Here is a 27,431-nt window from a genome sequence, read left to right as displayed (position 1 = left end):
GAATGGTGCGATCTGGAGATTCAAACAGTCAAGCTATTATATATATGGGATGGTGCTCCTGAAAACAGCCTCTTTCTATTTCCAGGAAGGTCAGCAAAAGACTTGCGCCGTATGTCGGAAACTCGTTGGACTCGGTGCCTAATTTGCAACTATGCAGCGACGGGAAAAAGAAAGAAATGCTCTAACTGTCATTCTGGACAGTCGTTTGTGTGCGGAATCTGCGCAAAAAGCATAAGTCACGTCTTGTGCGGCACTAAAGAAGAGTTGATCGACACCCATAACCGCTGCGCGGTTGACGACTATTTCAAAACATGCTTCAGATACATGCCAGAGAGTGCCCTTGAAAAGCTGATGTTTCAGTGGAACCTGGGACATCCGAACGTGTCTTATGCAGAATTGAAGCCAAACTTTGATCAACATGAGCAAAATGTCGAAGCCGCGGTTTCGATATTGAAAACTCCGCATGCTCGGCAGAGCTTCCTGTCCGAGTGTAGAAACAATCGGTCTCTTACTCCGGCCTGGAGTGAGCTTCTCAAGGACTTAGAGCAACTCGCCAACAGAAATACTCAATCTCTATCATCGCCTCAGGACGAGCGATATCTCTCAGTTAATCACTTCATATTCGACCGGAAGACATTCAAGATCAAGGCGGAAGAAGATCCCAAGTTTCCTAGCATCATAGTACTGCAGGGCGGCCATAGCTGTGGTTTCGAGGAAGCTATTAGTAAATTATTTTCAGTCTCGTTAGGTTACGTCTCGTTGGGCTATGTCTCGTTGGGGGAACACAGCAGAAAGCAGATGATGCTCACAATGGCTCCGAGGAAGCCCGGTGACTGGGCGCAGGAGCGGTTGGTTTGCAAGCCATGCCGATTCGTCGCGTCTTCGAAAGACTATTTCGTATCGCACAACATATCCAGCCACCCAGAGAAGAAGAACCCAGAACTCTACGACTATCTGATTTGCGGAAAGGGGTTGAACATAAACTCTCGCCAGCATAAATGCGGAGTTTCTTCGAGGGAGATCCGATTCGGTACGCGGGACCTTTTCATGGTATACTGGTTGAAATTCATGGAAATCAAGGTCGATAAGCTGAGAGATTTGCTATCAGTTTGGGATGATTTGAGAAGCCCGGTATGTTCGGAATTCAGAAAGTATCTCAGCTCACGTCTAGCGATCAAGAACCCTACCAAACCAGGTCAGTGCAAAATCTCTCAGTAGCCTCTTGCATACTGATAGTGTACAGATTTAATCTACCCTTTATGCGTGTTATTGAGACGGGCCATCCGGTCCCAAGAAAAGAAGGAAAACCCCTGCTTGGTTCTTCAGAACCTTATAGGAAGGACAAAAGTCAGCAAAAGAACATTGAATATCTTGAACTTTATATTCGACGTAGCTCTGAGGGAGCAGACCTTTTTAAATGAGACTCGGAAGATCCATGGTATGCAAGAAGAACTGGAGGCTCCGAAAGTAGTGGGAGAATTTGGTGTCGATATACTTCGAGGTCTTGAGTCGCGTTATCATCCTGAGTGGGAACAATCGACGGAAGCCTACGGTTATCACAGATTCCGTAGTTCTCCGATGGGGAACGCACAAAGAGAGGCGATTCATGTCCAAAACCAGAGTCATGAAGAAGGAACAAGTTTTAATCCTGTTGATATACCTTCCGACGAAGACACCGATTCTGTCAACGGAATAGAAGCTCTTATCGATGGGGAAGACGCCATGTCGAGCGTTATAGCTCCTAGAAATGAACTTGGTCAAGCGGAAAGTGAAAGCTGGTTCAGTCGTGGCTTTTATCTTGGTAGGGAATTGAGTCAGGCAGAAGGAAACATTGACGACGAACATGACGGCAATAACAACGACGAGAACAATAATTATAATAACGGCGACGGCAGCGAGCAAAGATTGAGTAATCCGGAGAGCTCTAGCGACCAAAACAACGGATACATTGATGGTCTGAAAGAAGAACACCGATACTATCGTTTCATCAATGATATTGACCTGGAAGCACCGATAGAGAAATTGAAAGAACTGGAGAAGGGCCTGACAGAAAGGCACTTGGAAGATCTCAACCGCCATCATTTTGATGATATTGATTTGAACCTTCGAAACCTTATAAGTCTCAAAGGCGCATTGAAGGCGCTTCTGGAAACACGCGAAGCCGTTGAAAAGTCAATTCCTAAAGACTTCTCTCTGGAATGGTCTGACCAGATGGTCGACGGTATCGATCTGAAAACCCCGACGGAGCAGTTGAAGAAGCTGAAGGAGAGTATGGATGAAAAGCAGTGCGAAGACGTGAGATGTGGTCGATATAACAATCTCGCTTTGAATGCTGGAAAGCTTACACGTTTTGCCCGGGCGATGGAACGCTTTGTACCAGCGAGTGAACGCGTCCAAGAAGTGCTGGCGACCTGGAAAAGCCACACGAGCTAATTGTCAACCTCACATAACATAATGTCCATCCGTCTCAGCTACAGCAGAAAGTCATTTGCTAACATCAACCATTTTCTAGCCATCACTTAGGGTCTAGAACTGTCTCAATATTTCTTAGAACAGACACTTTCGTTGAATAATGAAAACAGACTTTTGGGTATCTGGATCTAGTATTAATGATCGTCGTTGTGAGGAACCATGGTCACTTTGGCCTACGACACAGCGGTTATCAAAGTGATGATTTACCCCGCTTTCAGTAAACAAGCCACCATTTCTGTCTGCTACAACATCAGACTTTAGAGAAACTCTATCTAACTGGTAACTTTGAGCTTCTAGGGCCTGCGGTCCCTCCGTCCCTTCCGTGACCCACCTCCAATCAACCGACTTCACTTTCTTCAGTACCCCAGATTCAAGACACCTTCACAGCCTTGTATTGTAGAACTAATTTTCGGCAGATTGACAGATCATAGACCCATATAGAGTTAAAGGGGAGACAGCGAGTCGGAAATCTTCTCAGCGACGAGACATTAACCTAATGCGCTCAATGCCAGCGCTTAGACGAACAGCCCATAATTTTACACAGTATCAAGCTAAGGATCGTAAAATATTTCAAGCAACCTCAAACCTGGTGTACAGGTTTTGGAGATAAAGGACGCTGCTATACGGAGCACTTAATTCTACAGCGGTCACGGAAGACAAAAGGCAAGATACTATATAGATCGGAAGATAAAAGGCTAAAAGGATACCATAGAAGTCTTTCTGAACAGTATAAATCTCTCTTTATTTTGCTGCTTGATTATCACCAATATCAGGCACTGCAATCATAAATCCGTGGAAAAGCTCGTTCTTTCTCCGCATCACATCATTTCAAGCGATTGTAATAATGAATCTGTTTTTTCTTGTACATGCCACGCCAACCTAGGTGCAATCTAACCTCAGTACAATAACTTCCTCTAAAATCCACACAGTCATTGTGTCGTGATGGTACAATTGAAGCCACGGCAATGTGTACCTTTGGACATCTCTTCCCTCCGTCCCACTAAGTATTCCATTCTGACGCAATAGTGCCACCTGCACTGGACTCTTGATCCTGCTGGAAAATAGGCAAGCCCTGAGAAGAGGTTTCGTGAGGCCTTCCTCGATTTGTCAAGGGATTCACCAGAGCCTCCGGCCGACAAGCCTGGTGCTCATAAGGCAATGTCTTGTAGTTGACTTGAAATCGCTTGCGAGCCTGTATCAAGTAACCAGGAAGCTGTCGGACTTTAAGGGCCCACCGGGAGATGGCTCTGCTAGCTGTCCCAGTTACAAGAGCAGTTTGGCTTGTCTGACAAGGAAGAGGCAGACTTTCGTCGTCACTAGTGTTGGTGATGTCTTTTATTCCTTTATTCTTGTTCTTGCCTGCTATAGGTGAGCGATAGTACCGAGGGGCGATCGAGTTTCAAACCTTTCTTCGGATTCCATTGTTTTGATCTCGGGCTCTTGACCTTTCAGCTTTCGAAAGCTAGAAGGGACAAAGCTCTTCCTAGTCCAGCCATGGTCCGTGCTGACAGATGTATGAGGGGGTATAAGGAGAAACTGCGGGCAGTTGTAATTGTATTGGACATGTTCCACCATATCATTACCGTGTACTGAAAGACTTTGATTTCGAGCCTGAAATGAACCTCGTCAGGTTTGAAAACCAGACGAACGTTGGAATGCCGGTATAGAAAAGCAAGTAGTGGATTCTCCGGCTCTAGATTTACTTTGAACCAGGGCAAGATATAGCCAGAGGTTAGCTTTGTCTTTGCAGGTAGTAATGCCCATAGGATGTTGAGGATCATTGCGTGATGCTGGGTGAAAGGTAGCCAGATGAGCAGCAGATGGTCAAATCCTCGATACTGCTGTGCCAACGGCAGGAAGAACATCACAATATCGAGGACGTCGTGCCAGCCCATTGCAAACCAAAGATGAAGGCAACTTGAGGAGAGAATGGTTCGCCATTTGTCGAGGGGGGTTAGGGGGATACCAGCTATATCCGTGGTGCCAGAGTGAGCTGCAGATTCTTGCTGCATGCCTCATCTACCACCTGGCTGACCAGAACGAACCATGCAGCTTGAACACCATGTGCCATGCTCATCACTGTATCTTGATAATATGCAGTAACGGCTAAGCGTCAATAGCCTATCGGAGTGCACCAGAAATAAGAGGAGTGGATCCATGCAGCATCGGGATTGCCTGCCAACGCCTGCATGTGTCTAGTGCTGTTCTCTCACCTGCAAGCCAAAAGAAACGTGGTGGTTACATCACTGGCACGGCGGCTGACCCGCTCTTGCTCTGATTCGTCCACATCTCATATTGATCTGTATTAGTTGATCTACTTGTACACCTTGACAATGTGGCAACTCCCAATGCGACCTCAGAGGGCGCTTCGAATATCCCGCTGGCGTTGCCCCGATGTTTGCTAAGTTCTCTGTGCTGATTTGAGCTCTCAGCCACAAGTCTGAACTGCAAATAACACATCTGGCTCACAACTTAGACATTATATCAAAATGCTTGACCAACTGGCGCCCCGATGTTTGCAACAACTCAATGAAAGGTAATTCAGTCAAGGACAGCCTAACCACAGCCATAAACTCTTCGCGTTCACGGGTACGCTCCTTTTCGGTGCAGTCGTTACTGGAAGGCGTGTCGTGATAAGTCTGATTGATATCAGCGGATAGCTTAAGGATCAGGCTGCTGGGCATACTCTTTCTATTACCGTCGTGATACAAATGACACCATCATTAATGCAGATCTCGGGAAGTTTTGCATTATGGTCACTGGTGATAGCGGTAGTCATTTTCGAAGTTTGCTCAAAGGTGATAAGACCAGGGGTTTGACTTCAGCCCAGGATCAAAAATGCAAATGTAAGAGGCCCCTGTGAATATGGAGGACAATCGCTACCGCAAAGCAGTCAATGGAAGCAAACAAGGCAATCAAGGTAACCATAAGATGCTATCGATGTGCAGATGTTAGTGGTATACGGGAAGGGGACCTCATATTTGTACCGTGAGGCCCTCTACTGCCATGCAGACGATCCTACGCACCAACACGCATGACTAAGTGTCTCGGCCTGGATGCCCCTGAAAGCAAACCGTGTGATTTCGGAATCCCTGCCTGCTGATGCCAGCATGAAGCAACTATTGTCCCAGTGGGACGTTCTAAGAAGCTCAGCAATACTACAGTATATTGAGTCGATTCTCATGGTAATTAGGAGAATTTGTGTCGCAACTCAAATCTGCTGCATTAGGTTCAATTGAGCACTGAACATTAAGCAGAAAGGTATTGAAACTCACCAAATGCGTTTTCTACATGAAGTTATTCCGTGATTGATGCTATAGGGGTGCGTTGAATTGACAATAATTTGTGATATCATGTCCTCTCCTGTGACGACTGAACGAAGGTGACGTCTAAACCCCTGCAAGTTGAGCTGCACCCCACTCACCAAGAACTCCGCTGCCGCGATCTCAGCAAGGGCTCGAGTGCTTTTTCAGAAAGCGACCGCGGGCAGGGCAGATCTCCACTTTGGAGGGACCGCGGGCGGAGCAAAGGTTGTCCCGTACCCTAGCGCGGGCCCAGCGTGTGCCACGCAGCGACAGTGTTCTCCACCATGATGAGTCCGTCGATTCGCCTTTGCCATCAAAAATGATCGGGCTGCAATCGTGACAAATACCTCGATGCACATGTTGATGCCCAGCCAGACGATCCCACTCTGCTAAGACGCCAGGCTACAGCTCTTCCTCCATCACGAACGGTCTTCCAGATTGTCATTTTTTTTGTTGCATTCATAACCAAAGACAAGCTCGTCCACTACGTAAAATGGAATGTCCCAAAACGGCAAGTCCACGCAATATATCCCACTTACGTTTTTCTGCATTTTTGTACTAACGTTGCCAGGACTCTGATCCTAGCGCAACGATCGATGACGACGTGTGGGATTCCGCAACCAAAGTCGGGCCCAAAATTTACACTGAAGAAACATTGCTTTGGAGAAATAGTACGGCTTTATTTAGGGGACCTACAGTGAAAGATTGGACGCCAATGAAGAGCACTGGGCAATGGGAAATACCCTATGGTTGGTGGGCTTATCTTACCGGAGGAGAGATTCGGAAAAAATAATTACAAAGAGCGCAACTGATCTTAAGACAGCCAGAGTCTGGTAATTATATCATTCAGAGCGAACTCGTTTATCGTTATGGTGATTTTGGCCGGATGATCAGTCGCACTGGGCACTTCCATACTTAGGCATTTTGATAACATGATACCTCGCGCCACTTCGTCCAGATACCCTCGGCTGTTTTGCACCCCCTGAATAATCAAGTCTCCAAAAAGTTCACCCCAGAGACTGAGCTTTGTCTTTGTGAATTGCACCGAGCCGGATATTATCGCGTTTACTCCGCCCGGCAAGGCCAAAGCCCTTTGTTGTTCTATCTCAACAATCTGTATGCCGTAGAGCCTCATTACAAGGGGCGACACCTTTGCAGCCTCTATATTCAGGAGGAGACGGCATTTGGCTGCATCGGGGGGGAATAACGCAAAGACTGAGGCTTTATGACCGTTCCGAGCAATCATGTCACCGAGCTCTGGGGGGAAAACCGATGGTATTCTGCGAGCGTCGGGCCACTTGTATCCATCTGGTGGATTAACTTTTAACATCGGTTGGCCTATGTGATCCAGTGAATGAAGCTCTTGTGTTGGCTGGCCCGCAGCTGGTAGAGATACTGCGATCGTTGTATCTAGGATTGTGTTGTTCAGTCTGGGTCGCTGAGCCACCTGCGCTGGCTCATCGGGATCCTCGAAGAACTGGCCACGAGGTCGCTTGAGGGAGTTTGCCTCAGGGTGTGACACAGGCATGGTTGAAGGACGGGGAGGGAAGCCGGAAATGCCCGCCTTACTCAAGTCCGCTACACGATTAGAGAAGTAAATAAACGAGCAATTCAAGGCTACTCACAACGGCGCGTTGACCCTCGCCTAGCGACCCAGAGCGTGCTCTGAATACGTTTAACGAGAGTATCATCTACTGGCGCTTCAGATACGAGACCAGCAATGACAGACAGTGTGTCGTACGGAATGCCAGACAAGGATAGAGGCGGCTGAGTCTTGGGATCTTTGGTCGCTAGGAAATATGCTAGCCAACACCAAAACCCTCGACTTAGGAAGACTTGCACGATGTGGTCTGGTGACTCGAGGGCATTTAAGGCATCATCAAATCCAGCTGGTGCTGTGAACGGCGGGCTGTGTTTGGCCGCAAGGTAAACTGAGAGTTTCTTGGTGATAGCGTCGATGGTCTTGTTTGGATCTGAAATTGAACACGGCTCGGATATGCTGACGTCGGGACCAGCTTGACTAGGAGCCTGGCCAGTCATTTCACTGGAAATTGAGTGCATGCCAATTCAAGAACTTGTTGTGAGTCTCGCTCGCGGTCAGCCCGTCTTCTCGTTAGATTAAGTAGCAAAAATGCACGCGGGACGCGCGGTGCACATCGCTCGCGGTATTTGTCGACCGCGGGCGAAGCGAAGAGCCACTGGGTATGATTTAATTGGTCGGGCGTGAGTCATCCTTTCTGCCGCGGTCGACCGCGGTCGACCGCGCGGGGTACATGTGCTACCCCACATATTTCCGAAAAGAGGATAGATACATGTATCGACTAAACTTCAAATATCACCATCCAAAGTGTCACCATTCAAAGTGTCACCATTCAAAGTGTCACCATTCAAAGTGTCGCCATTCAAAGTGTTATATCTTCAGTGTTATTATCATCAATTATACTAAGTTTCATTTGCTTTAGTCACTATCACTGCTTATGTCCTCTGGTACCTCATAATCCCTCAATCTGAGCATACTCCTCACTTACGTAGGTCAATACCTGCTTTGTCTTCTCAATCTCGTTACCTATCCCCCTCTAGGTCCCTTCTGCGCAATTGAATCTGTCCCTCCAGCTGCGTTATCCTTTTGCGGGCTCCATCAAGCTCGCTTTCAGCGTTACTCAATCTCTTTGGCAATGATTTGCTTTCTGCCAACATTGAGTCATTTGTCATCTCAGCATTTGATCTCAGCTCACTTAGCCATTTGCAGTGGAAACTGCTACCCTCAGCAGGGGGCAGTTTTGCTATCAGGTCCCGGATGTCATTATGAAGTGTCTCGGTATCGCCAGACTCCTTGATCTGATTTCGTAGTTCCCGTACTGTTTCTTCGCTCTTCTGAAGTCTTTGTTGAACAAGGGTGAGTTCATCCTTCAAGGTCGATAAATTCATGGCTTTCTTCTCAAATGTCTTTGTGGCCATTGCCAATCTCTCTTTTTCCCTTCTCCAGCTCTTCAAGAAGTTCTGAGACTCGACCAAGAAGGATGCTGGAATGCTGGAATCCGCAGGCAGGCTGACGCTGCGGTTTACAGGGTTGATCAGCTCAGGTGGTGTCTGGCAACTTGTGGATGTCGTCTCTTGTACAGTAATCTCGCGTTCCGGCGGCCCATTACCTTCAATATGCATAGCGAAAAAGGTACGAAGTTCTCGGGCATTGACTTGCGTCGGAATTCCTTCACCATTGACCAGTGATTGCAAGAAGGCCAATGCAAAGATTCCACAGTTGAATGCATCTTCTTGTTGAGGACAGTCCTGGGCGCGTTAGATAAGCCTATCGAAGTGAAATGTGAACACACCTTCTCATGGATCGTGATGCGACATGTAAGCTTGATTGACGGGTGTTTTGATAACCACGATACAAGGCCACTAACCGGCATGTCAGTGTGTCTCATGGAGTTGAAATGATTCAGTTGCCCGCTTTTTCTGTCCAGATGACAAAGACACCAATGGCATTTCGCGTGGAGAAAGAACACGAAGTTGTTTGCGCGGGTTCGTAGGCGTTGGAGGACTGAATTCTCGGACGGATACCCAGGGTCAAACACATGCCATTCATCACCAGGATGAAGAAGTTTTGTGCATCGTGATATATCGTCACTGCGGAGCATGAAATCATCATACAGGCGCGCTATAGTTCTCCTTACGGAGTCTGCTAATGGTTTAGGTTGAGAAGATGTCGCATCGTCGTCGACACTAGTAACACCGGATGGCGAACGGGCGTCAACGCTGTCATTGATGTCGCCTTGGTAAGATGGGGAGCAGTTGCGTTTACGTCGTTTGGCACGGCGTACTCTATTGCTACCAGGCTTTGTGATAGTAAAGGGAAGCTGGACCTTCTTGAACGTCGCTTTTGTAAGCCTGTTTTTGGCTCTTGGGTTGTTCTTGATTGCCTTCACCATACATCCGTCATTGCCGTACTCATCCCACATATCTCTCGGGTCGCGACCCGCCTCCTCGTATTGTTGAATCTTTTCCCTCATTCCTGCACGGATACTCCGGTTTGCACCGTTAAAGGGCGCATACCACTGCGGCCACCATCCAGGGTGCATTTCGTTAAACTTTTTTTGTCCTTTCTGTTTCGTTGGTTTCTTGTGATTGTCAATACCCACGGTTTCATCAGTGCTGGCTGAGTCGCAGGACTCAGATAAGGGGTTCTCAACGTCGTCGGTTGCTTCATCTTCCGCATTTACAAGTTGAGATGGTAGATGGCCCTGATCTTTCATGGCTCTCGTGAGTGTTTTCGGCGCACGCATAATGAAATCAGATGGTTTGAAATATACCCCATGAAAGTTTCAAGTGCGAGTTGGCTCCTCACCATAGCTGCTTGAATGAAAGTCGTGGAGTCAGCTTTGACGCTGTAAATGAAAATGGCTGGGTTGATGTTTCACAAGGAGCACGGCGGTGATTTCACCGCGTTAGTTCAACGCCTCACACACTGTTTATTGCATAATGAAACGCGGTCTGCAATGGCGCACCGCCAATAGGAATTGGGCAGTAACCGCCAACACATTCGCGAAAATAACAAGAAGAATATTTATATTTAATTTATATTTAAATAAATAAATTTGTAAGTAGTTGCCAGAAGGCGACTTTTCGATTTTATCGTCTATAATTTCTAGGTGTACACATACTTTCTGCTACAATCGCCAACTGCAAACAACATATCTCGCTCACTGTTTAGACATCATACATCTTACGACTAGCACGCTCTTGATGCCAATATCCAGCCCTCGGCTCATGCAAACCAATATACCCTGATGGGCGAAAGCAAGAGACTGCGAGAGAATTAAAGACCAGGGCCTTCGTGAAGATAAGTAACGACAACGCGGAAGGTGCTGCTCACGCCCTTGGCGAACTGCATCAACGAGCAGATGAACAAATCGAGGCGAAAACGTCGATGAACGGGCCGACAGATATCACTATTAACACTTCAGCAATATTAACTTCCCAAAATCTACCATTTTCTGAGCTTTGCTATCAAGATAAGCATAAGTAATTGTTCTTGAGAATAACAAGGAACATGACGAAACTAATCGGCCGGTTATATACTATACTTAAACTACGTTCGCAAGAACCTATGGGAATCCGGTATCAGTAAGCCAGAGTCCGGAATCGCGAATAGAGACTATAGTCGCAACAGACAATCACCAAGAATACGTCTAGACATCCATGGATCAATGGCTTGCGAAGCCACGTGCAACTTGACACTGCCGATAACCTGTGTTCCCAAGCGACAGAGCAAGGATTCTTCGTCCCCCTTGTCTACCATCGGTCATCACTTTCAAGGTGGGAGCACATGCCAACGGAGGACCTCACTGAAATTAGCGTGGTTGCTCGGTGGAATGAGCGGGGAGTGCTCGATTACAACACGAGGTTGATAAAAATGCTCAACAATATAGACACTGAGAAACTAGATAGCTGAAGAATGAACGTTGGCAGACTTCCACAGTAGATAAACTTGTAGGCATATTTCCAGGGTTTATATAACCCAGATAATCACTTCACAAAAGCATTATATTTAGGAAACGTATGAATCCATAAATAACACCGTTTCCCACTGCGCCTACTTCTCCTTCGGGGCCTGCATATTCACGAAACCTCGCCAATTATAGGGCTTTCCATCCCCCGAATTAGACCTCCCTTCGATCGTTTCGGGTTTGCCACACTTTGAATACCGACAAATTCGCTTCGGCCACGATCTAGGGCGCCCTGAACAAGGAGGCCGTAGCCTACAGCCTTTCGACAACTGGATCGTGGGTCTCCTTCGTTCAACATGTTGTGAAGGGACAGGAACAGAGAGAGAGCAGGAAGACTTATCTTTCCTGCTTGTTGCTTGATCATCATAATGGTGAGGGGAGCACGTCATTGTTGTTCTCCGTATACAGCACTGCTCGAGATCCGGAGAGCGAATATTTTCGCCCCTGATGAATAGATCTCGCGAATCGATGGCCTGAGCATGCTCGACAGGAATGGGAGAGTTGCGAGGCCCTGAGAAGTCCATGCGGCAAGTACGACAAGTGACTGAAGAGGCCAACTGAGATCCAATGCCGGGATTCAACGGAGGTGGTCTCTCGAAGGTCATTGCTAGAAATTCCGAAAGAGGTGGGAGAGGTTCCATGTTGTGATCAAAGCCTTGAGGGACAGAGTAGCGCCGCCATAAGTCACCTCAGCAGAAATCGGGGGTTTTGAGGAAACAAACTCAATTATAACATTTATATTAAGGAAACGAACCAAAATATTAAAACTGAAGTGGCGTTAACCTGAGATAAGATATAACAAGACGTGGCTGCAGTCATGCAACATCGAGAAACTGTGAGGTTGAATTATGGCCTAGAATCTGTTTGGGGTCTGGTAAAATGGTCTCAAGCGCTGGAATCGGTACAGCGAATGAGGGCGCCCGTGCATTTTCCCAATGTCACATGATTTCCCCCCGTATTACTGTTGTAATATTGGACCGCCCTCCTCAGCGTCCATATAACAGCGAAGTCACAATATGTTTATTCACATTACTGCGGAGGATATCCTTACTCCATTGTTACCCTCCCTTGCTGCTATTACCTGTAATGGGAGATCGACGCATGACTTGTTAGAATGATATAGTCTGTTATTTTGGGTTGATAGACCTGACAATTGATGCTTGCAACGTGCACCTTACCTCGCTACCTCGAGTCCGTCATCAATGACAAAGATGTTTAAAGAAAAGCCCTAGTCTACACAACACTGCATGTCGCTTCACGGGCAATTTTCACCCGCAGCTGCATATGCAAACAGCCATGGCAGACCCTGAGATTACTTCTCGGCTCGAAAGATTTTTATATTTATACACCACAAACTCGATCACGTTGACTGGCAGACAACAAGAAGATGTATGATCTCTTTATGGGGTAAGGGGTATTCAGCTCACGTCTCAGTAGGTCAAACTGTTTGTTGATCAACTGTGCAAACAAAATTCGCCGAATTACCATGCAGCTCTATCTAAAGAAACCACTCGAGCACCTATCAATTATTACATGCGAGAACCTTGCATCCACGCATGGTTTAATACAACTTCCTATAGCACTCAGCCAACAGAGATCACGAAACCACCCGATGTATCTGTAGGCTGCACTCATAATGTACTCGATCAGAGGGATATCACGCAGAACACCAAAGCAGATACCATCCAGGTCTCCGCCCAACTTTACCAAAAGGCTCTACAATTGGCCCTGTCGCCCCTTTCGTTTCTTGATCCCAAGTTTTCAGGGCTTCATGACACCGAAAGCATAGGTAAATGTGTTCTACAGCTAGCAGGGCGGCGGGGAGAGGTTGAAATACTACGATTCATTCTCAGACAGCTTTTTATATCCAGGAAGGACTGCCCTTTCAGTCAGAAGGCTAGGTTTGATGAAATCTTCCACAACGCCGATGACTCACCACCAAAACGAAGGAACATATACTGGGTTAGAGAAGGTCAGGCTTATTACCGCCTTGGAGAGAGATTTGGACTTGGATCACTGTTTTACGACGGTTTGAAGAGGGTAGAGTAAGCATCCCAGAAGTCTACACTACAAATTGTCTTTTGACCAGACCAAGATTACAAAGGCCATCCTCAGCCCTCGACTTTGACGAATACATGTCTCACCTGGCAAACAATGGGCTAGAGGTGTTCTCGAAATCACTTGAGGAGCCAGCAAAGGTTATTGCTAAGACCATCGAAAACTGGTACAAATTGAGGGGTCTGATCAACACGAAGGAAAGCAAAGCCACGACACAGGGAACCCTCGAACCTGCGATCCAGAGGATCCAGACCGAGAAATCACTGGGCTCCTCGGCAACGGCCTCCACTCGTTGTACGGTTGATCAAGTACAACACAAAGATTCTCTACCTTTCCAGGCAGGGGCATTGAATCGTGGCATGATGCATGCACAACAGCAACAACCGCCATACAACCAGGCATTCTTCTCTGCTTGGCCTCAATATGATGCAAACTTTGTTACAAGCACTTCGTTTCGTCTTAATCAGGAAACTGTGGAAGATGCGAATCATTACGCATTTGAATCAGGGTCTCTCAGAGCCTGCGAATCCAAGGATGGCTCAGGTGGCGGGAAGATGAGTATACAGTCAATGATCAGCACTCAAAGGCCGCACCAGTCGAGACTGGAGAGCACACCTCAATCAATGGTATCCTCTCAGCAAGCGTATTCCAATAGCCCCTGGCAGTATGATGTCCCACTGGAGGACATCGAGCTGCTCGTCAACCTCTCTCAAGATACCCGGCCAATGGCAGTAAAGAACCGTCTTTAGACGTACGGGGAATGTTCAGTTGGAAGTTTTAAAACTTTTTCTTGGAAACTCCAGCGTCAGAGGCTTGTAAGCTTCTGTCGTCTCTTGATCAGAGGTGCATCTGGCCAAGACTCGGCGTAACCCGCGCGCCTTATCTCGACCTGTCACAACGGGCTTCTGCAAGCATTTCATTGGCTATATTTATAGTTTTAATTACACATTTGTGAGCATGTTCATACTGCTTTGTGCCCCACGTGGTCTGACTGTTCTTGTTTCAGGAACGTGTTTTGAATCTTTATCTATCTTCTTCCAACAAGTTTGGATGAATCACTCCACTAACTATTGGCCGTCCGGATGGTCCGATAATTCTACCACCTTTTGTAATAGAACCCCAACAAAAATGCCAATATTAAAGATGCATCTATGAATAGCAATGTTATAAGCTATCTACAGTAACTGTAGGGGTAATAAAATTGAAGATACATATCCATTAGCGCTGGTCTACCATTACCCTGGCTTGCACACTTCAGCTATTGCTTTGAGAATACTTCAGAGGTCCTGTAACTTGTCGTCGAGGTAATACTGGACATCTAGTCGGCGCAGTTAAACCGGGTACCTTTCGTTGACGAAGAATGCACCATTTGAATAAGCAGCTTGTTGTGACTTTCGCTGATAAACTATCAGCCTAGCTCTGCTTTTAACCATTGTTTGGCTTTGGGTATGATGATGTTGTATACAGCTGTATTCAGGATTCACTCACCTTCGATATTCAAGCTTACCGTCAATATACCATTGACAGCCATGTCTGCAAATTGAGGGACTCCTACGAAGAGAATATGAGTTGTACTGAATGCCTCAGAAGGAGCAGAAGCTATTGAAGTTTTATCCTGGATCGGTACTATTATATCGTTTTGTATCGTTCCTTTTACCGTGAACCAGAAATGGCTTGATGTTTGGTTCTGTCCTGCCAGCTGTGTGCGCTCCTCCCAGGGCAGAGTGAATGCGCGGTGAAGTATCGTGTCGCAAGTGAATGAAGTATATTTACTCGAAGAACTGGTTTTGAGCTCCATTAAGTGTGGTATCTAAATAAGCAAACTCTTCGATTGCAATTTGTTGGAGCTACATACTGATAGTGTCTTCTACTGTGAGTATTACCTTTCTAATATAGTTCATCAAGCAAGATTTCTCCATAAGACTGTGATTTGCTGTCCCAAATAGAGTTGTTGGTCACTTCTGTGATACTTCCACGGCCGGAATTAGAAGCTACTTACCAAATTTAACTAACGGAACATAACCTTTGGCACATACCACAGCGGTAGCTACTATGGCTTTCATATGCGAAAGAAGGTCTTGGCCTTTGTGACCGATTACATGTCAATGACAACATTATAGGCAGCAAGGCCTCTTGATTTAATTGAGTCTGTTATGTAAAGAAATATGTTCTGCGACTCAGGTGCTATCGGTAGTCTTTCTCCAAGTATTCAGCCTTAGTCGTCTCTGCCTGACAACCTGCTCTGCCCCTCTTTCTGTTACCACGAAGGAGCCAATGTCCAAGTCGTTGAGCTAGTCCAAGATATGGACCTTTCGTTGGGGAAGTGTTATAATAAGGTGGCGGGTAGCAATCCTTCTCCATCCGGCACGAGCACCACGGGCCTCTGACACGACGTAAATTATGCAAATTATCCCACCTCAAACATGCAAAAAACCCCGTTATATTCCATTTTGACTTATCCAAATGTAGGGGCACTTCTTGTGCGTTAAAAAGAAATTTCTGTATTTCTTCATATGTATAACTTGCTTCATGAGCCCGAACCCTATCAAAAAAATCAAGGATATCTTGTGGTGCAATTACTTGTCTTTTTTCAAAAGCGACCAAATTGCCTTGATGATCTAATACTTTAGGCCTTCGCCAGAGCCATGCATATGCAAGGATCGAGACTAGAAGGTGACGACGAGCATTTCGTAGTCTTTCTTCTTCTGGCGAGTCTTGGTAGCCTGGCGGGGAAATGAAACTGGCCACGGAAAGATATGCAGTCTGTAAATGTGTTTGCAGCCCTCCTCTTTTAGCAACTTCATGCGAGAAAGAACCATCCTTTTGCAAATATATTGCAGAGTTGTCAACCCATTGTCGGCTCAGGCGCAGAGCTTCCAATGCCTCGAGCTTGTCCAATGCTGAATTCTTTACTTCTTGAGGCGTAAAATAGATAGGTGCGCACAATTCCTTACTCCGATGCATTACTTTAAATTGTAGCGGCATAGTAAATTGACAGAATGGGTTGTGTTTGTGAGCAGGAAAGGCTAAATTGAAGCCAGATTGCAAGCTGACCTTGTAGCTATTTAAGCTACATAAAGTGCTTGGAAATCCTCGAAGCTCCTAACCTGCGCCCTACGAGTGCCGGTTCGAGACCCTTTGGGTAACTGTTCAATGAAGGATTACTGTTATAGACGATGCATCGCGGGGTATTGTTTGACATTTCACTGCAGCGCTAGACATGTGTAATGGAATCCAGGAATCCTCATGCCAGCATTTATATGTTGTCATAGATTTTACGCCATGGGCCAACATGTTACCAATACCTAGTATTCTTCTTCTATGATTCGTCGGGCACTTGAGCAGCTGGAAGGCCAGCATAATGGATGAACCAGCATAAAAATAGCAGTAGAAGTTGACGAAGAACGCCATGGCTCGAATTATTATATAATACTGTCGCTTTCAGATGCCTCTGACATATTATCGATAACACAGGACTATTCTTCCTGTGGGATAAACTCGGCTGCATCCACTCCCTTAATGTCCGCTCCCTTAATGACTGCAAGAAGGCAAACTCCAGAGGACCGGTCATGATATCTACACCATGGCATATCGATACCAGGTTTGGCCCTTTCCAGGTCGATGAAATCAACGATTTCACAAGGTATCTAGCCTAATGTGAGTTTGAATATGTTCAGTACATTTGCTTACTTACTGATAGCTTTGACTCAAGATGTCGCCAAAGGCGCTGTATTTCTCGATCGAAAACTTGGTAACCAAAGTGCAGCAGCATCCTCTCGTCGGTTACGTTAGTTGAGTGAGGCATGCTGTGTTAGGAATAACAAAACTTGAATAGACGTGATTACAAGTAGCTTACAGTTATCTGCAAGGTGGGAACGTGGGCATTATCCAGGTTAAATATGTTGATCTATGGGCGACAGCATGGAGGCGGTAAGAATTTTACAGGGGGTTGTTGGTCTTCGCTTGAAACGTCGCGTTCTCATGGAGATTGAAAGTAATCACAAAGGGTACCAAGCCTGTATCCGTATTTGGAGTGAAGTTCGTACACACGTGGCGCACGGACCTGTAACTGCACCAACATTGTTATGCGTGCATCCTGGACACGGCCCATTACACGATGTAATCTAACATGTTAGCATCACCGTACATACAACCGACAACCCATGCGGCTGGTCCCTACCCAATGACAGAAGCACAGGGGTGGCCTTTGCCTGGCCATTGAAAGACGCTTAGAAGTATCTCTTTCTTGCAGAGCTGAAATCCATTTGCGGTACGACATTCGCGAGACGCTGAATCAACATCTTGATAAAGAAAACAGAAGCTATGTCTATCAAGCACAGCAATCAACCAATTGGCACAAGTATTGGATACAATCGACCTACATCACGACGCTCCCTTCCGGCCTTCAGTTCTCTCGCAGAAACATTGTTTCCGCCTCAGAGCAATAGAGGGAACGGGAAGCATAAGCTAGTACGGTGGGAAGACCAATATGAGTACATACCATCTCTTCCGTTCTCGCAGTTCAAAAGCGAGCAAGAGGAAGAGAGGGGGCGACTTGAGAATCTCATGAACGACCACCCGGTTAATCGTCCACAATTGGATCCCGCATCCATAGATGAAGAGGCGAGGAAGATCATCTTAGCCCGATGGAAAGAGGAGGGTATTTGGGATGATACATGGAAAGAGAGTGACGGGTCGACTTGGAGATGGAGTCATGAAAGAGATGACATGGAAGGGTGGTCAGGAGATATGTTAGATCTCCCATCCGGTCGCCTGGAACAGCCAACGCGACCTATATCCCGATTCCTGCATCAGATGGGTAAGCTGGTTTCCAAGGCTTTGGAGGAAAATGCTCAGAAGGTTCATTGGCGCCAGGCGTGCGCTAAGACGGGCTTTAATCTAATCCCCTCGATTAACTGTAGTAGCAAGGAGGAGTCCATTCAACCCATTGACCGCATTGGTACCACGGCTTTCGAAATAGTCAAGCATACGTGGCAGCAAAGAGGCATCTGGGATGATAGCTGGGGAGACTTGCCTGGATATGCATGGAAGCATGAACGCCAAAGGGAAGGTTTTTCACTGGACAGTTGCATTCACGGTCCGGCTCCTAAAACTACGACGGAAATCCATGCACCCTACGCCAACATGGGTGTTCCCGCTTCGACGCAGCAGGAGCAGCACAGTCATCTGTCTGTCGCTCTGCCACCGGACAATGCCGTCTTACCTCCAACGTCAGATCCTAGAGTCAACCATGAAAACGAGAAAACAAACCGCGCAGTCGAGATCGCCCGACAAGCCAGCAATAGTTTGGAACCGAGTCACGTCACCGACTCGTCAATAGCCACTTCAGAGGCCCCAGAACGGTCGCTCTCTCCCATCCCCCCGAAGCCACGGCGAAAGAGTTCTCGCATATCGAAGCCATCTGAACGGTATGGACAGTCACTTACCTCAGAGCGGAGAGTTGGTCTTAGGCCACGCCCCTCAAAGTCTTATAGTGTTTCGCGACGTGCTACCAAGTATTCATAGGAAGAACCACTCCCGACCAGGGAAGAGATTCTTATGTATGGCTTTCCCTTCTTTGTCACCTAGATGGATCGAGCCTGTCTTTAGTCTTACTTGCCACTCACCATGTGAGGCCCATTCAGGGCATTAATATGAATACGCGTTCCTTCTGTTACTTTGTGGCCTTTCAGTCGGTTCTCAGATTGGACTTCCTGGCCAAATAGAGATCGTCTTTCGTCTAGTAAGGCCTCTAGTTTCAGCGCCTCGGCGCAGTTGCCTTGACCTATAAATGTAATAAGCACAGACTTTCGGTTGCTGCGCCATGTCCTTTGCTTCTAATTTTAAATACATGATTCACGTGGTTGCGACTCCCAGTGTGATTTAGTGCTTCTGAAATCGGTGCGGTATATAATATCCCCCCCCTCAAACTACAACTGATCGAAATAAAGCACACAAGTAACCTAGTCTCAAGAAGCACTAATAAACGACGACGCCCTACTCAGGGAAACCCTTTCGTTGATAACAAGATATTATTGTAACCTGTCCCAGTTCCCCAAACTCAATTTCAAGCTTCCTTGCTAACAGGTATTAAGCCACCAAGGCGCCCACTACACATTCAGTTACAATAACGAGGACGAGAATGTACAACAAAACTAGCGCTACTACTTTAGAGCTGAGGCCTGAAATTATACCCCTTTTCTCCAAGAATCCACTCAGGTGGTTGAAACGCTGCCGACAAGGACTTGCAGATGATCGCAGATCTCGTGGGGGGAGCGTCTCTTCTACGAAGGATGATAAGTTGTCTGATAATTATGATGAGCCTTCCGACAATGATGATGACACTCTTCTATTGGTAGAGACACCTTAGATCTGACGGGGTTACATTGATAGCTCCTTAGTATCGTTTTCGATCCGGCGGTGTTATAGGGACATAGGGTGAAGTGATTATTAGATCCTCAAATGACTTAGCCATTAAGTCCATACCCTCACATCTGTTTTTCTTAACATACTTTACTTGACGCCCCAGTTATTGGCAGATATGCCTTCAGTTAGATGTAGAACCCGTCCATAAACAGTGAATCTGACAGTGCCGAACCTAGATCATTACACATGCTTGCAATGTTCCCTAACTTCACTATGTGATTCCAGCCAGGCAGTATGTCACTATAATAATGTATAATATTATGGCATTTAGTCATATAAAAAATACCGGAATACTTACCTAATAATTGCGGCAGCCCCGGGATCCAAAGCCTTTAGTTATCTATATTTACTACATGTCATATAGGCAGTTTTGTGGTTCCCCATCCGTAACCATTACCTCTTTGAAGTTTAAATTCACCGGTGACATTTCTTTACTATATCTTCTTATTATATTAAGGTTGCTATAAATGACCTTGCAATACTAATAACACCACTATCACTGTTGAACTCCGCGTCTCTCGGTTTCATAAGTATATCTCTCTAACTACAAAACCGTTCTCTATCTCTATATTCATGCTGCGCAAGCTGTACACCAATGACTCACAGTCAAGCGTGGGGCGTCAGGTTGGCATCGAACCAACATTTCCACCCCCGTCCTTTATTCGTCCAAATGGCGGGAACCGCCCCATGATACCCAGAAGTGAGCCTCTTTCGACCCCAGATACGCCCAGGGAAAAGCCTCTTCCACCGGTCCCTCACCAACGAGGCAAATCAACACGTCGCCCAAGGCCTCGCCATCAGTGGTTGGCTCAAACTTCAGCTGCTCGCGCCCAGTCCCTCGTATCCGACATGACACTGACTATCAACCGTTTTCTTGCTATACAGGCGGGATGTAGGGTTCAAGAAATACCAGACACTCGTGTAATCCCCCATCTTGAAAGAGACATAGACAATAGCCTCACATTTTTTTACTGGAGCAAAGTACTAAGCATTATGACGGCACACAACTTCGACTCTGTCTTTATCCTCAGACTGGACTTAATGCATCTTCGATCGCGTGCAAGCTTCGCGTGGGTTACCATACTTGCCGAGGCCCATACTAGCATCGGGTGTATGGAAGACATAAATTACTTGGACTTAATGGCCATGTACGATAGTATGAACAGCACCGATCATCTGGTCAAACACGATGTGCACCAAGTTCCTCCCGGGTTTAGCGGCGGCTTTAGTCGTATCCTGACTCAGCTGCAAATTCTAGTGGGGAATTATGAGTCACAGCCAGTCACAATATTGACTTGTCTTTATCGGCTGCAGGGGTGTGATAAGGAGATAAACCTACCTACCCTGTATTATGATAGCGAGAAAGTGTCGGAATTGGCATTGGCATGGACGTCTTGGCTGTGATGATTAATTGGCTAGCTTTATCTTATCACCACTGAAACAGAACAGGTTATTGGTTATTAGTGAATGTTATTGTTGTTGTATCCATTTTTAGGGAAAGCAATGCTTCACGTATAACGCTGCTGCCAGTGTAATTTATATTTTGGCCACTGCTTATACGCTGTGATCATAAAAAGTCGCGCAACAGACAATTTATTCAGAACAGAAAGATCCCCCGAGTGTTTAATTATGGAAGAAGATAAGAAATTACAGGAATTGATTGAAGTAATTAGTCAGCTCTTACAGCTCGCAACTTCGTACGAGCGGCTGCGATTACAAAGCTCCGTTCAGTTATTGGGCGCATGCGCCACCATCCAGCCACGCCAATGCATTGTTAACTTGTTGAACCAAGAGCTACAGGACCAGATTGTTTGGGCTAACATGTACCGGAATTACCAGAGCCAACCAGATGTAACCACAGTACAAGTGGGCAATGGCTGGCGGAGCGCATCCTTCGACGTATACTCAATCCATCCATCATTCTCGGCGCTCTGGCGGTGTTGCCGATCCTCACCTCTGGGTCGCCTACCCCTGCCATACGAGCTGGGGCTATACATGTTAGAGGGGGTTGGATTCCGGTGGTCCGCCGCTCCCGTTCGTCCAGGGCCGATGATGATCAGTGCTCTGCTTCGGAGTTTGATGACATGGGCGAGGAGGAGGTACCCATCGGCGGAGATGATGCCGAGTACTGGGGGCCAAAAGAGTCACATGAGGACGACCGAGATATTTCGGAACTCGGACCAAAAAAGCTTTGCTTCTGGTACTTTTGAGATGCAGTGATACCTTTGTTGGTCCAACTTTAGAACCAACAGGGTACTGGCATCGATATGGAGAAAGAGCTGGGGTTCGACATTACATACGTATCACCACCTGGCTTACAACATTACAAACGCGGGGAATCAATGTCACATAATCAAAGCCTAATCCAAGAATGGTAAGCTCATGTTACCGATTGGCCCTAAGCAAGGCTTAACCTTTCAGAGATAGCAATGCTATCTGTAATAAGTTGTAATAAGTGGAGACATAACTAATAACTAATAACAACGTAGTAATGATAACCCACATACTGGCATTCTAGGAGATGATTTTCGGTGTCAAGTGATACAGAGCGCGTGTTAGTCGTCTTACTGCTTCTGTTTTTTATTCAATTATTTGAATTCGACAAGATTAAAATGAACGTTGTTAATTGCGCTGATGAATAAATATGTTATGCCTCACCATCCGTAGAGCTAGGTAGGGTAACCGCCATAATAAATTCGATTTTCCAACGCTTCAGCATTTGCTTCTACCTTGTGCCATTTTGCTTGTGCCAATCGATTTTTAGTGCAGTATGGACCAGACCACTTATGCTGCCTACCAGCAGTTACCAAAGCAAATGCATCCAATACAACTTCAACCTTCTGACGAGAGAATGATGCAGCTTTACTACAATACAATGAATCTCTGGTACGGTCAAAATCGACAGTTTTTAATGAAGGACATGTTGGCTCAAATTTTGGGAGGCGTCAAAACGATCAACGGAGAGGTCCCCCAGCAAATTCTACAAGAGCTGTCCTCGGTAAAGGAGAGAACAACTCAATTGACGTCGAGAATGGATTACGGAGGCAGTTGTATTGACCGATTATCGTTGGAAATTCAGCAGATGAGCGACATGATCAAGACTATTTCCAGCATCACCGACAACAGTAAGAACAATACATCACCTCGGGAATGCGGCCACCCCCGGTTAGACGAGGTTGTGAATCAGTTTCAAGGCTTGGCGGACCAACTTACATCACATCTTCCTCTTGGGATGCAGAAAATTCAGTCTGATGTTATGACCCTGGAACGTCTTGTTGCCATCGCTGTCGCCGAAGAGTCAAGGAGAGGTACCAATGTGACGGCAAGAATTAGATGTGTTTGTGGCAGCGATCAGGTTGACCCGAAGCGACCAAATACTCGTCGCCAAAAGAGTCTACCGGTATTGCTTATCTTTTGTGAGAACTGTCAGGCTTTACATCATGGAAGTTGTGTAGGTTATACTGGGACTGCTTCCTACTCATGCAAATCATCAAGTAAGGCGAAGAGGAAGTCACGGGCATAATTAATTTAAATGCCAAACTTCATGTTGGGAGTGTTAGGTTATGACAAACTGCAAGACGGTTCACGGATTATTTGCAAGAGGCTAACTCAATCTTGGAGTGTATATAGATAAATTTATCATGCATTGATTCAGAGCTACATTTAGCATATAAGAAGTATCTCAAAATGACATAGAAGTCTCGCTCCCAATATAGGAGCCATCGTTGAGTATCAGCGGCTATTTAAGTCAGATCCGTCTCCTTCGTCCTCTCTAACGCTGGCTTGGTAATCGAGATGGGGAAGAAGTCACAAAAGGCTGTTGGACAGTTGACGGCTCAAAGGCGGTACGAATTAAGATCAAGGAGGTCAGCAGTATGCAGCGATAACAAAGCGACGGGTACTCCTAACACTGGCGCCACGGATGAGGCAGCTGATCAAGGAGGCTCGAAAATATTTGAGCTCGATTCCGAGATTCCGAGAAAGAAGAGGACAAAAAAGACTCAAGACAGAGATGATAAAATCCATGAGACTGAAAGCCCGGTCTTAGTTGGTGGCTACGAACTGGGCTCATATTCTAACAATTCAGACCATCAGGTCACTAATGTAAGTACTGAAGGTAGTAAAAATAGCATATCACAGGTGGGCTCTATAACCCAAGACAACAAAGTGGGGGAGACAATTGTTACCCAAGAACAGCGTTTGTCTCGCAAAAGGAAAAGGAGTGAGAACTCCGTTGATATAGGAGCGATTCTACAATCGAAGCCTTACCTCGAATACCTGGTAATACGCATGAAAGAATCTCTAGCTGCAAAGAAAATGGAGACGTATCATCTTTATACATTGAGTCTTTTGGCCGAAATAATTGACGATGTGGAGAAGGCTAAGGATCTGTATGAGGCGTTGCCAACATTGTCAAAAGATGTCCTCGGGGGCTTAATTAGTGATGAGCTGCTGCGAGGAGTTAAAAAAGGAGACAAGACAATTTCTATGGTATACCCAACTTCTGAGACAGATGATCAGGGGCTAGGCTGGGAGCAATGGCCTTTGCTTGTTCGCGGAGTTGAAAACGCGATGAAAAAGAATGGAACACCAGCGAACGGCACGACCGTTGATATCTCTAATCAAACCATTGGATCTGACAGGTCTCATATAAAGTTCCGTGCTTATAAGGGCTTCACTATGGCTCATATTGATCTTGTTAAGGAGGAAGAGAAATGGGTTCAGCAGATATCTCATAGCGTATTTGCTGCAGCTGGCCAGAAAGGAGAAGGCGGGCACCAAGATAGCTGGAACCAAACCTATACAGTCGAGTCCAAAAAGGAGCTCTCTGATCTCAAAGCCAAGATTGATGACCTCCAGAAGGAGATTAAAGATAAGGAGGCTACAATCAAGGGTATTCTAGATGACCAGCAAGCAAAACTTCAAATACAACGGGAATTAGATGCAGAGAATGAGTCTTACGAAGAGCAATTGAGGGGTAGGTTCAAGGAAGCAAGTGAAGAGGCATCAAGGAATGCAAAAAGCCTCCACGAAACGGAAAATACATTGAAGAATATGAGAGAATTATGGGGTAATCAGGCGGATCGCCAACAGCAACAAATAAATATATCAAAGGTATCATTAGAGGCCTTTAGAGTGGCTGAGATTGATTACAAAGAAGCAATTGCAAAAAGAGATATAAGTATAGAGAAGGCCAAATTAGACCTAGATAGGATGAAGAGATTAGAAAGGGAAAAGGAAGCCAAGATTTTTGATCAACAACAAGAGCTTGCTGTGCTTGAAAAAAAGAAACAAGAGGAAAAGGAAGCTCTCATGTCTACTAATAAGAATCTAAAGGCTGAAGTAGTTGGGATTCAAGCCAAGACAGATACTCTAAAGGAACAGGTAGACTTTCTACAACGCAAGAACACAGAGTTGCAGAAGGAAGCTGAAGAGCAGAAGTCTAAAATCCATAAGAACGATCTTATTATTATAGAATACGATACAAAGCTTAAAGTCCAGGAACAAAAGATTGGCGAACTTGAGAGGCAGCTCCATGAGAAACAGACTGAGATCAATGACGCAGATAAAGAGCGAAAACTGACAATGAAGAATATGGAGGACAAAAAGCAGAAAGAGAAAGATCTGGCAGAAGACCTTTACAAGAAAGGCGAGGAGGTCCAAGCTCTTCAGAGAAAGCTAAATGAGACAGAGAAGCAACGTCAAGTCTGTCACAAACAAGTTGGCGATTTAGAAGAGAAGCATAGTGCTGTGCTAAAGGAAATTGGGGAGAAAAGGAAAGAGATCGACAAGATGACTTCACAAAGCGAGGTTAATATTAAGGGTTACCAAGAGCAATTGAGTAATAAAGACAAGGAGATCAACAATTTTCTTAAGCAGGTCACCGAACTGGAAGGAAAGATGAAGCAACTCGAGGCCGAGCTACTAAATTCGGGAGAAGCAAACAGTAAAAGGTTCAACAAACTCCAGACTGAATTTATAAACGTCGATAAAGAGAGACTGAAATTACTTGCAGATCAAGAAGAGCTAGTAAAGGAAAACAATATACTACAAAACAGTGTTAAGACTGCCAAGAAGGAAGCTGAAGATAAAGAGAGGGATCATGTTGAGATTGAACAGAAATTAAAAGCTCAGTTGTCTAGCGTCTTAAATGAGATTAAGAGCCCTAAAGACATAAACAGCGGGATGGAACATGTCCTGGATATCTCCACCGCTGTAAATGAGGTTTTGAGATATTTAAAAAAGAGCTCAAACGAAACCAAAGAACTTAGGGAGAAACTAGCAAAGGCTGAGGAAAGGTGCTTGATAGATGGGAGGGAAATTGAAGATAAGGACTCCAAGTTCTCAAAGGATTTAGAAGATGCAAACAAGAAGGTTTCCGAACTCGAGGAACAGCTCAATAACGCGCAGTCACAGTGTCAAATAGAGGTTAGTGAAAAGATAAAATTTGAGCAGGAGCTGGGTACGACGAAACAAGCTTTGGCGGAAAAGAGAGATCTTGAGGACCAGATTTCCCAGAGGCAAGCAGAGGAAGTGAAACTGAAGGAACAAAATGAAAGCCTGAAGAACAAGATAAATAGACTCGAGGGTGAAGTCACTACACTGAAAAAGGAATTCGGACAAGTACAATCAAGCGGATGTCAACTGCAGAAGAAGTTGAATGAAGTTGAGAAGGATAGAGAAAAGGAAAAAGACAAGGCTGCTTCGAAAGATGTTCAGATTGCTGATAAGGATAGAGTTGTACAAGAACTGCAAAACAAACTTCATGAGACCCGAAAGAAGCTGCAGGATGAAGAAGCCAAATCTCAAGCAGAGGCAAAGTCTTATTCTGAGCAGCTGAAGATGGGAGAAGACGAGCAAGAGGTGCTTGAGAAACAAATCACTAGTCTCACAGCCGAGGTTCATCGGCTGACAAAGGAGTTGACAGAAGCAAGAGCCCAGGCTAGTCAACATCAGACATCAGAGAAAACACCAAGGAGGCCGCTAAATCTGCAAACTAGAGGGATCAGTCAGTCAACCAACGTTGAAAGGGCGACAGATTCAAAGGCAACATCACAAGGCTCGCGATCGCACATGAAAACTCCCTCTTCATGTGATACTGCAATTCGATTTAGTCCAGGAAAGCAAGGACAAAGTCAGAGCCATTCACCGCAAAGCCCGCCAGATTCTCTAATACCCACCACTAGCTCATGTATAACAGTCTCATCTGGCTCCAATTCATCCATGGACTCTCTTTCATCTTTCATTCCTCAGAATTCCTCGGACCCGGTAGGTGACTCGTCTTCGCATGATTCTGGCATACCATCGCCAATAACACCTTGTCCGGCGAAACAACACACAAGACAGTCTCAATTGGATTTACAAGGATTGAGGATGAACCCCGGCGTCAAGGGACTAATAGATAGTGCAAATGCTCAAAATTGTGCAGATAGCACAGTGAAGAGGCGAAATACCACAATGCCATCTAGAACACTTGCAAATGGTCATAGGGCTTTGCGGGGGCGAAAATAGCCCTAAATCTAAGCCAGCAATAAAATCATACCTATATACTCGCCCGTGGGAGGGGGATGAAGCTACAGGAAGCACACCATGACAATAGGCATATACCGCGGGGGGGGGTCAGGTGAGAACGCTAACAAGAAACCCACCTTCCAATTAA

At 45.9% G+C, this 27,431-nt stretch overlaps 11 protein-coding genes across 12 annotated transcripts; 6 read left to right on the top strand and 5 right to left on the bottom strand.

Annotated features, from left to right (window-relative positions):
* Positions 1-324: 324 nt before the first annotated feature.
* FOXG_18087 (uncharacterized protein) lies at positions 325-2,558 on the top strand (the record flags this gene model as incomplete). Its single annotated transcript, XM_018398135.1, has 3 exons — positions 325-1,195; positions 1,244-2,456; positions 2,513-2,558. 2 exons carry the CDS (start codon positions 325-327, stop codon positions 2,431-2,433), a joined length of 2,061 nt encoding a protein of 686 aa, XP_018234089.1. The 3' UTR covers positions 2,434-2,456; positions 2,513-2,558.
* Positions 2,559-3,472: 914 nt separating this feature from the next.
* On the bottom strand, positions 3,473-4,367 carry FOXG_18086 (uncharacterized protein; the record flags this gene model as incomplete). The annotated part of the gene is made up of 3 exons (XM_018398134.1): positions 3,473-3,831; positions 3,855-4,008; positions 4,056-4,367. The coding sequence occupies 3 exons, from the start codon at positions 4,365-4,367 to the stop codon at positions 3,473-3,475; spliced, it is 825 nt and encodes a 274-aa protein (XP_018234088.1).
* Positions 4,368-4,569: 202 nt separating this feature from the next.
* Positions 4,570-6,404, bottom strand: FOXG_18085 (uncharacterized protein). Of its 2 annotated transcripts, XM_018398133.1 has the most exons (4): positions 5,748-6,404; positions 5,499-5,682; positions 5,159-5,406; positions 4,656-5,111 (listed from the first exon to the last, which is right to left on the bottom strand). In XM_018398133.1, the coding sequence occupies exons 3-4, from the start codon at positions 5,249-5,251 to the stop codon at positions 4,938-4,940; spliced, it is 267 nt and encodes an 88-aa protein (XP_018234087.1). In that variant the 5' UTR covers positions 5,252-5,406; positions 5,499-5,682; positions 5,748-6,404; the 3' UTR covers positions 4,656-4,937. The 2 variants fall into 2 exon arrangements, with proteins under 2 accessions (XP_018234086.1, XP_018234087.1); XM_018398132.1 differs by having other exon boundaries at positions 4,570-5,111; positions 5,159-5,682.
* A 187-nt stretch (positions 6,405-6,591) lies between these two features.
* On the bottom strand, positions 6,592-9,859 carry FOXG_01392 (uncharacterized protein; the record flags this gene model as incomplete). The annotated part of the gene is made up of 4 exons (XM_018378211.1): positions 6,592-7,187; positions 7,403-7,821; positions 8,344-8,867; positions 9,455-9,859. 4 exons carry the CDS (start codon positions 9,857-9,859, stop codon positions 6,592-6,594), a joined length of 1,944 nt encoding a protein of 647 aa, XP_018234085.1.
* Positions 9,860-11,399: 1,540 nt separating this feature from the next.
* Positions 11,400-11,654, bottom strand: FOXG_18084 (uncharacterized protein; the record flags this gene model as incomplete). The annotated part of the gene is made up of 1 exon (XM_018398131.1): positions 11,400-11,654. One exon carries the CDS (start codon positions 11,652-11,654, stop codon positions 11,400-11,402), a length of 255 nt encoding a protein of 84 aa, XP_018234084.1.
* A 929-nt stretch (positions 11,655-12,583) lies between these two features.
* FOXG_18083 (uncharacterized protein) lies at positions 12,584-14,094 on the top strand (the record flags this gene model as incomplete). The annotated part of the gene is made up of 3 exons (XM_018398130.1): positions 12,584-12,676; positions 12,725-13,332; positions 13,383-14,094. 3 exons carry the CDS (start codon positions 12,584-12,586, stop codon positions 14,092-14,094), a joined length of 1,413 nt encoding a protein of 470 aa, XP_018234083.1.
* Positions 14,095-16,821: 2,727 nt separating this feature from the next.
* FOXG_18082 (uncharacterized protein) lies at positions 16,822-17,150 on the bottom strand (the record flags this gene model as incomplete). The annotated part of the gene is made up of 2 exons (XM_018398129.1): positions 16,822-16,992; positions 17,040-17,150. 2 exons carry the CDS (start codon positions 17,148-17,150, stop codon positions 16,822-16,824), a joined length of 282 nt encoding a protein of 93 aa, XP_018234082.1.
* A 518-nt stretch (positions 17,151-17,668) lies between these two features.
* On the top strand, positions 17,669-18,871 carry FOXG_01391 (uncharacterized protein; the record flags this gene model as incomplete). The annotated part of the gene is made up of 1 exon (XM_018378210.1): positions 17,669-18,871. The coding sequence occupies one exon, from the start codon at positions 17,669-17,671 to the stop codon at positions 18,869-18,871; it is 1,203 nt and encodes a 400-aa protein (XP_018234081.1).
* A 2,040-nt stretch (positions 18,872-20,911) lies between these two features.
* Positions 20,912-21,981, top strand: FOXG_01390 (uncharacterized protein; the record flags this gene model as incomplete). Its single annotated transcript, XM_018378209.1, has 2 exons — positions 20,912-21,087; positions 21,621-21,981. 2 exons carry the CDS (start codon positions 20,912-20,914, stop codon positions 21,979-21,981), a joined length of 537 nt encoding a protein of 178 aa, XP_018234080.1.
* A 560-nt stretch (positions 21,982-22,541) lies between these two features.
* Positions 22,542-23,294, top strand: FOXG_18081 (uncharacterized protein; the record flags this gene model as incomplete). The annotated part of the gene is made up of 1 exon (XM_018398128.1): positions 22,542-23,294. The coding sequence occupies one exon, from the start codon at positions 22,542-22,544 to the stop codon at positions 23,292-23,294; it is 753 nt and encodes a 250-aa protein (XP_018234079.1).
* A 272-nt stretch (positions 23,295-23,566) lies between these two features.
* On the top strand, positions 23,567-26,945 carry FOXG_18080 (uncharacterized protein; the record flags this gene model as incomplete). The annotated part of the gene is made up of 3 exons (XM_018398127.1): positions 23,567-23,875; positions 23,912-26,780; positions 26,887-26,945. The coding sequence occupies 3 exons, from the start codon at positions 23,567-23,569 to the stop codon at positions 26,943-26,945; spliced, it is 3,237 nt and encodes a 1,078-aa protein (XP_018234078.1).
* Between the last annotated feature and the right edge of the window lie 486 nt (positions 26,946-27,431).

The sequence above is a fragment of the Fusarium oxysporum genome, chromosome 1 (assembly GCF_000149955.1).
Source record: "Fusarium oxysporum f. sp. lycopersici 4287 chromosome 1, whole genome shotgun sequence".
Classification (NCBI taxonomy): Eukaryota; Fungi; Ascomycota; class Sordariomycetes; order Hypocreales; family Nectriaceae; genus Fusarium; species Fusarium oxysporum.
Note: the sequence above shows the minus strand (reverse complement) of the source record. Positions and strands in the feature narration are given on the sequence as shown.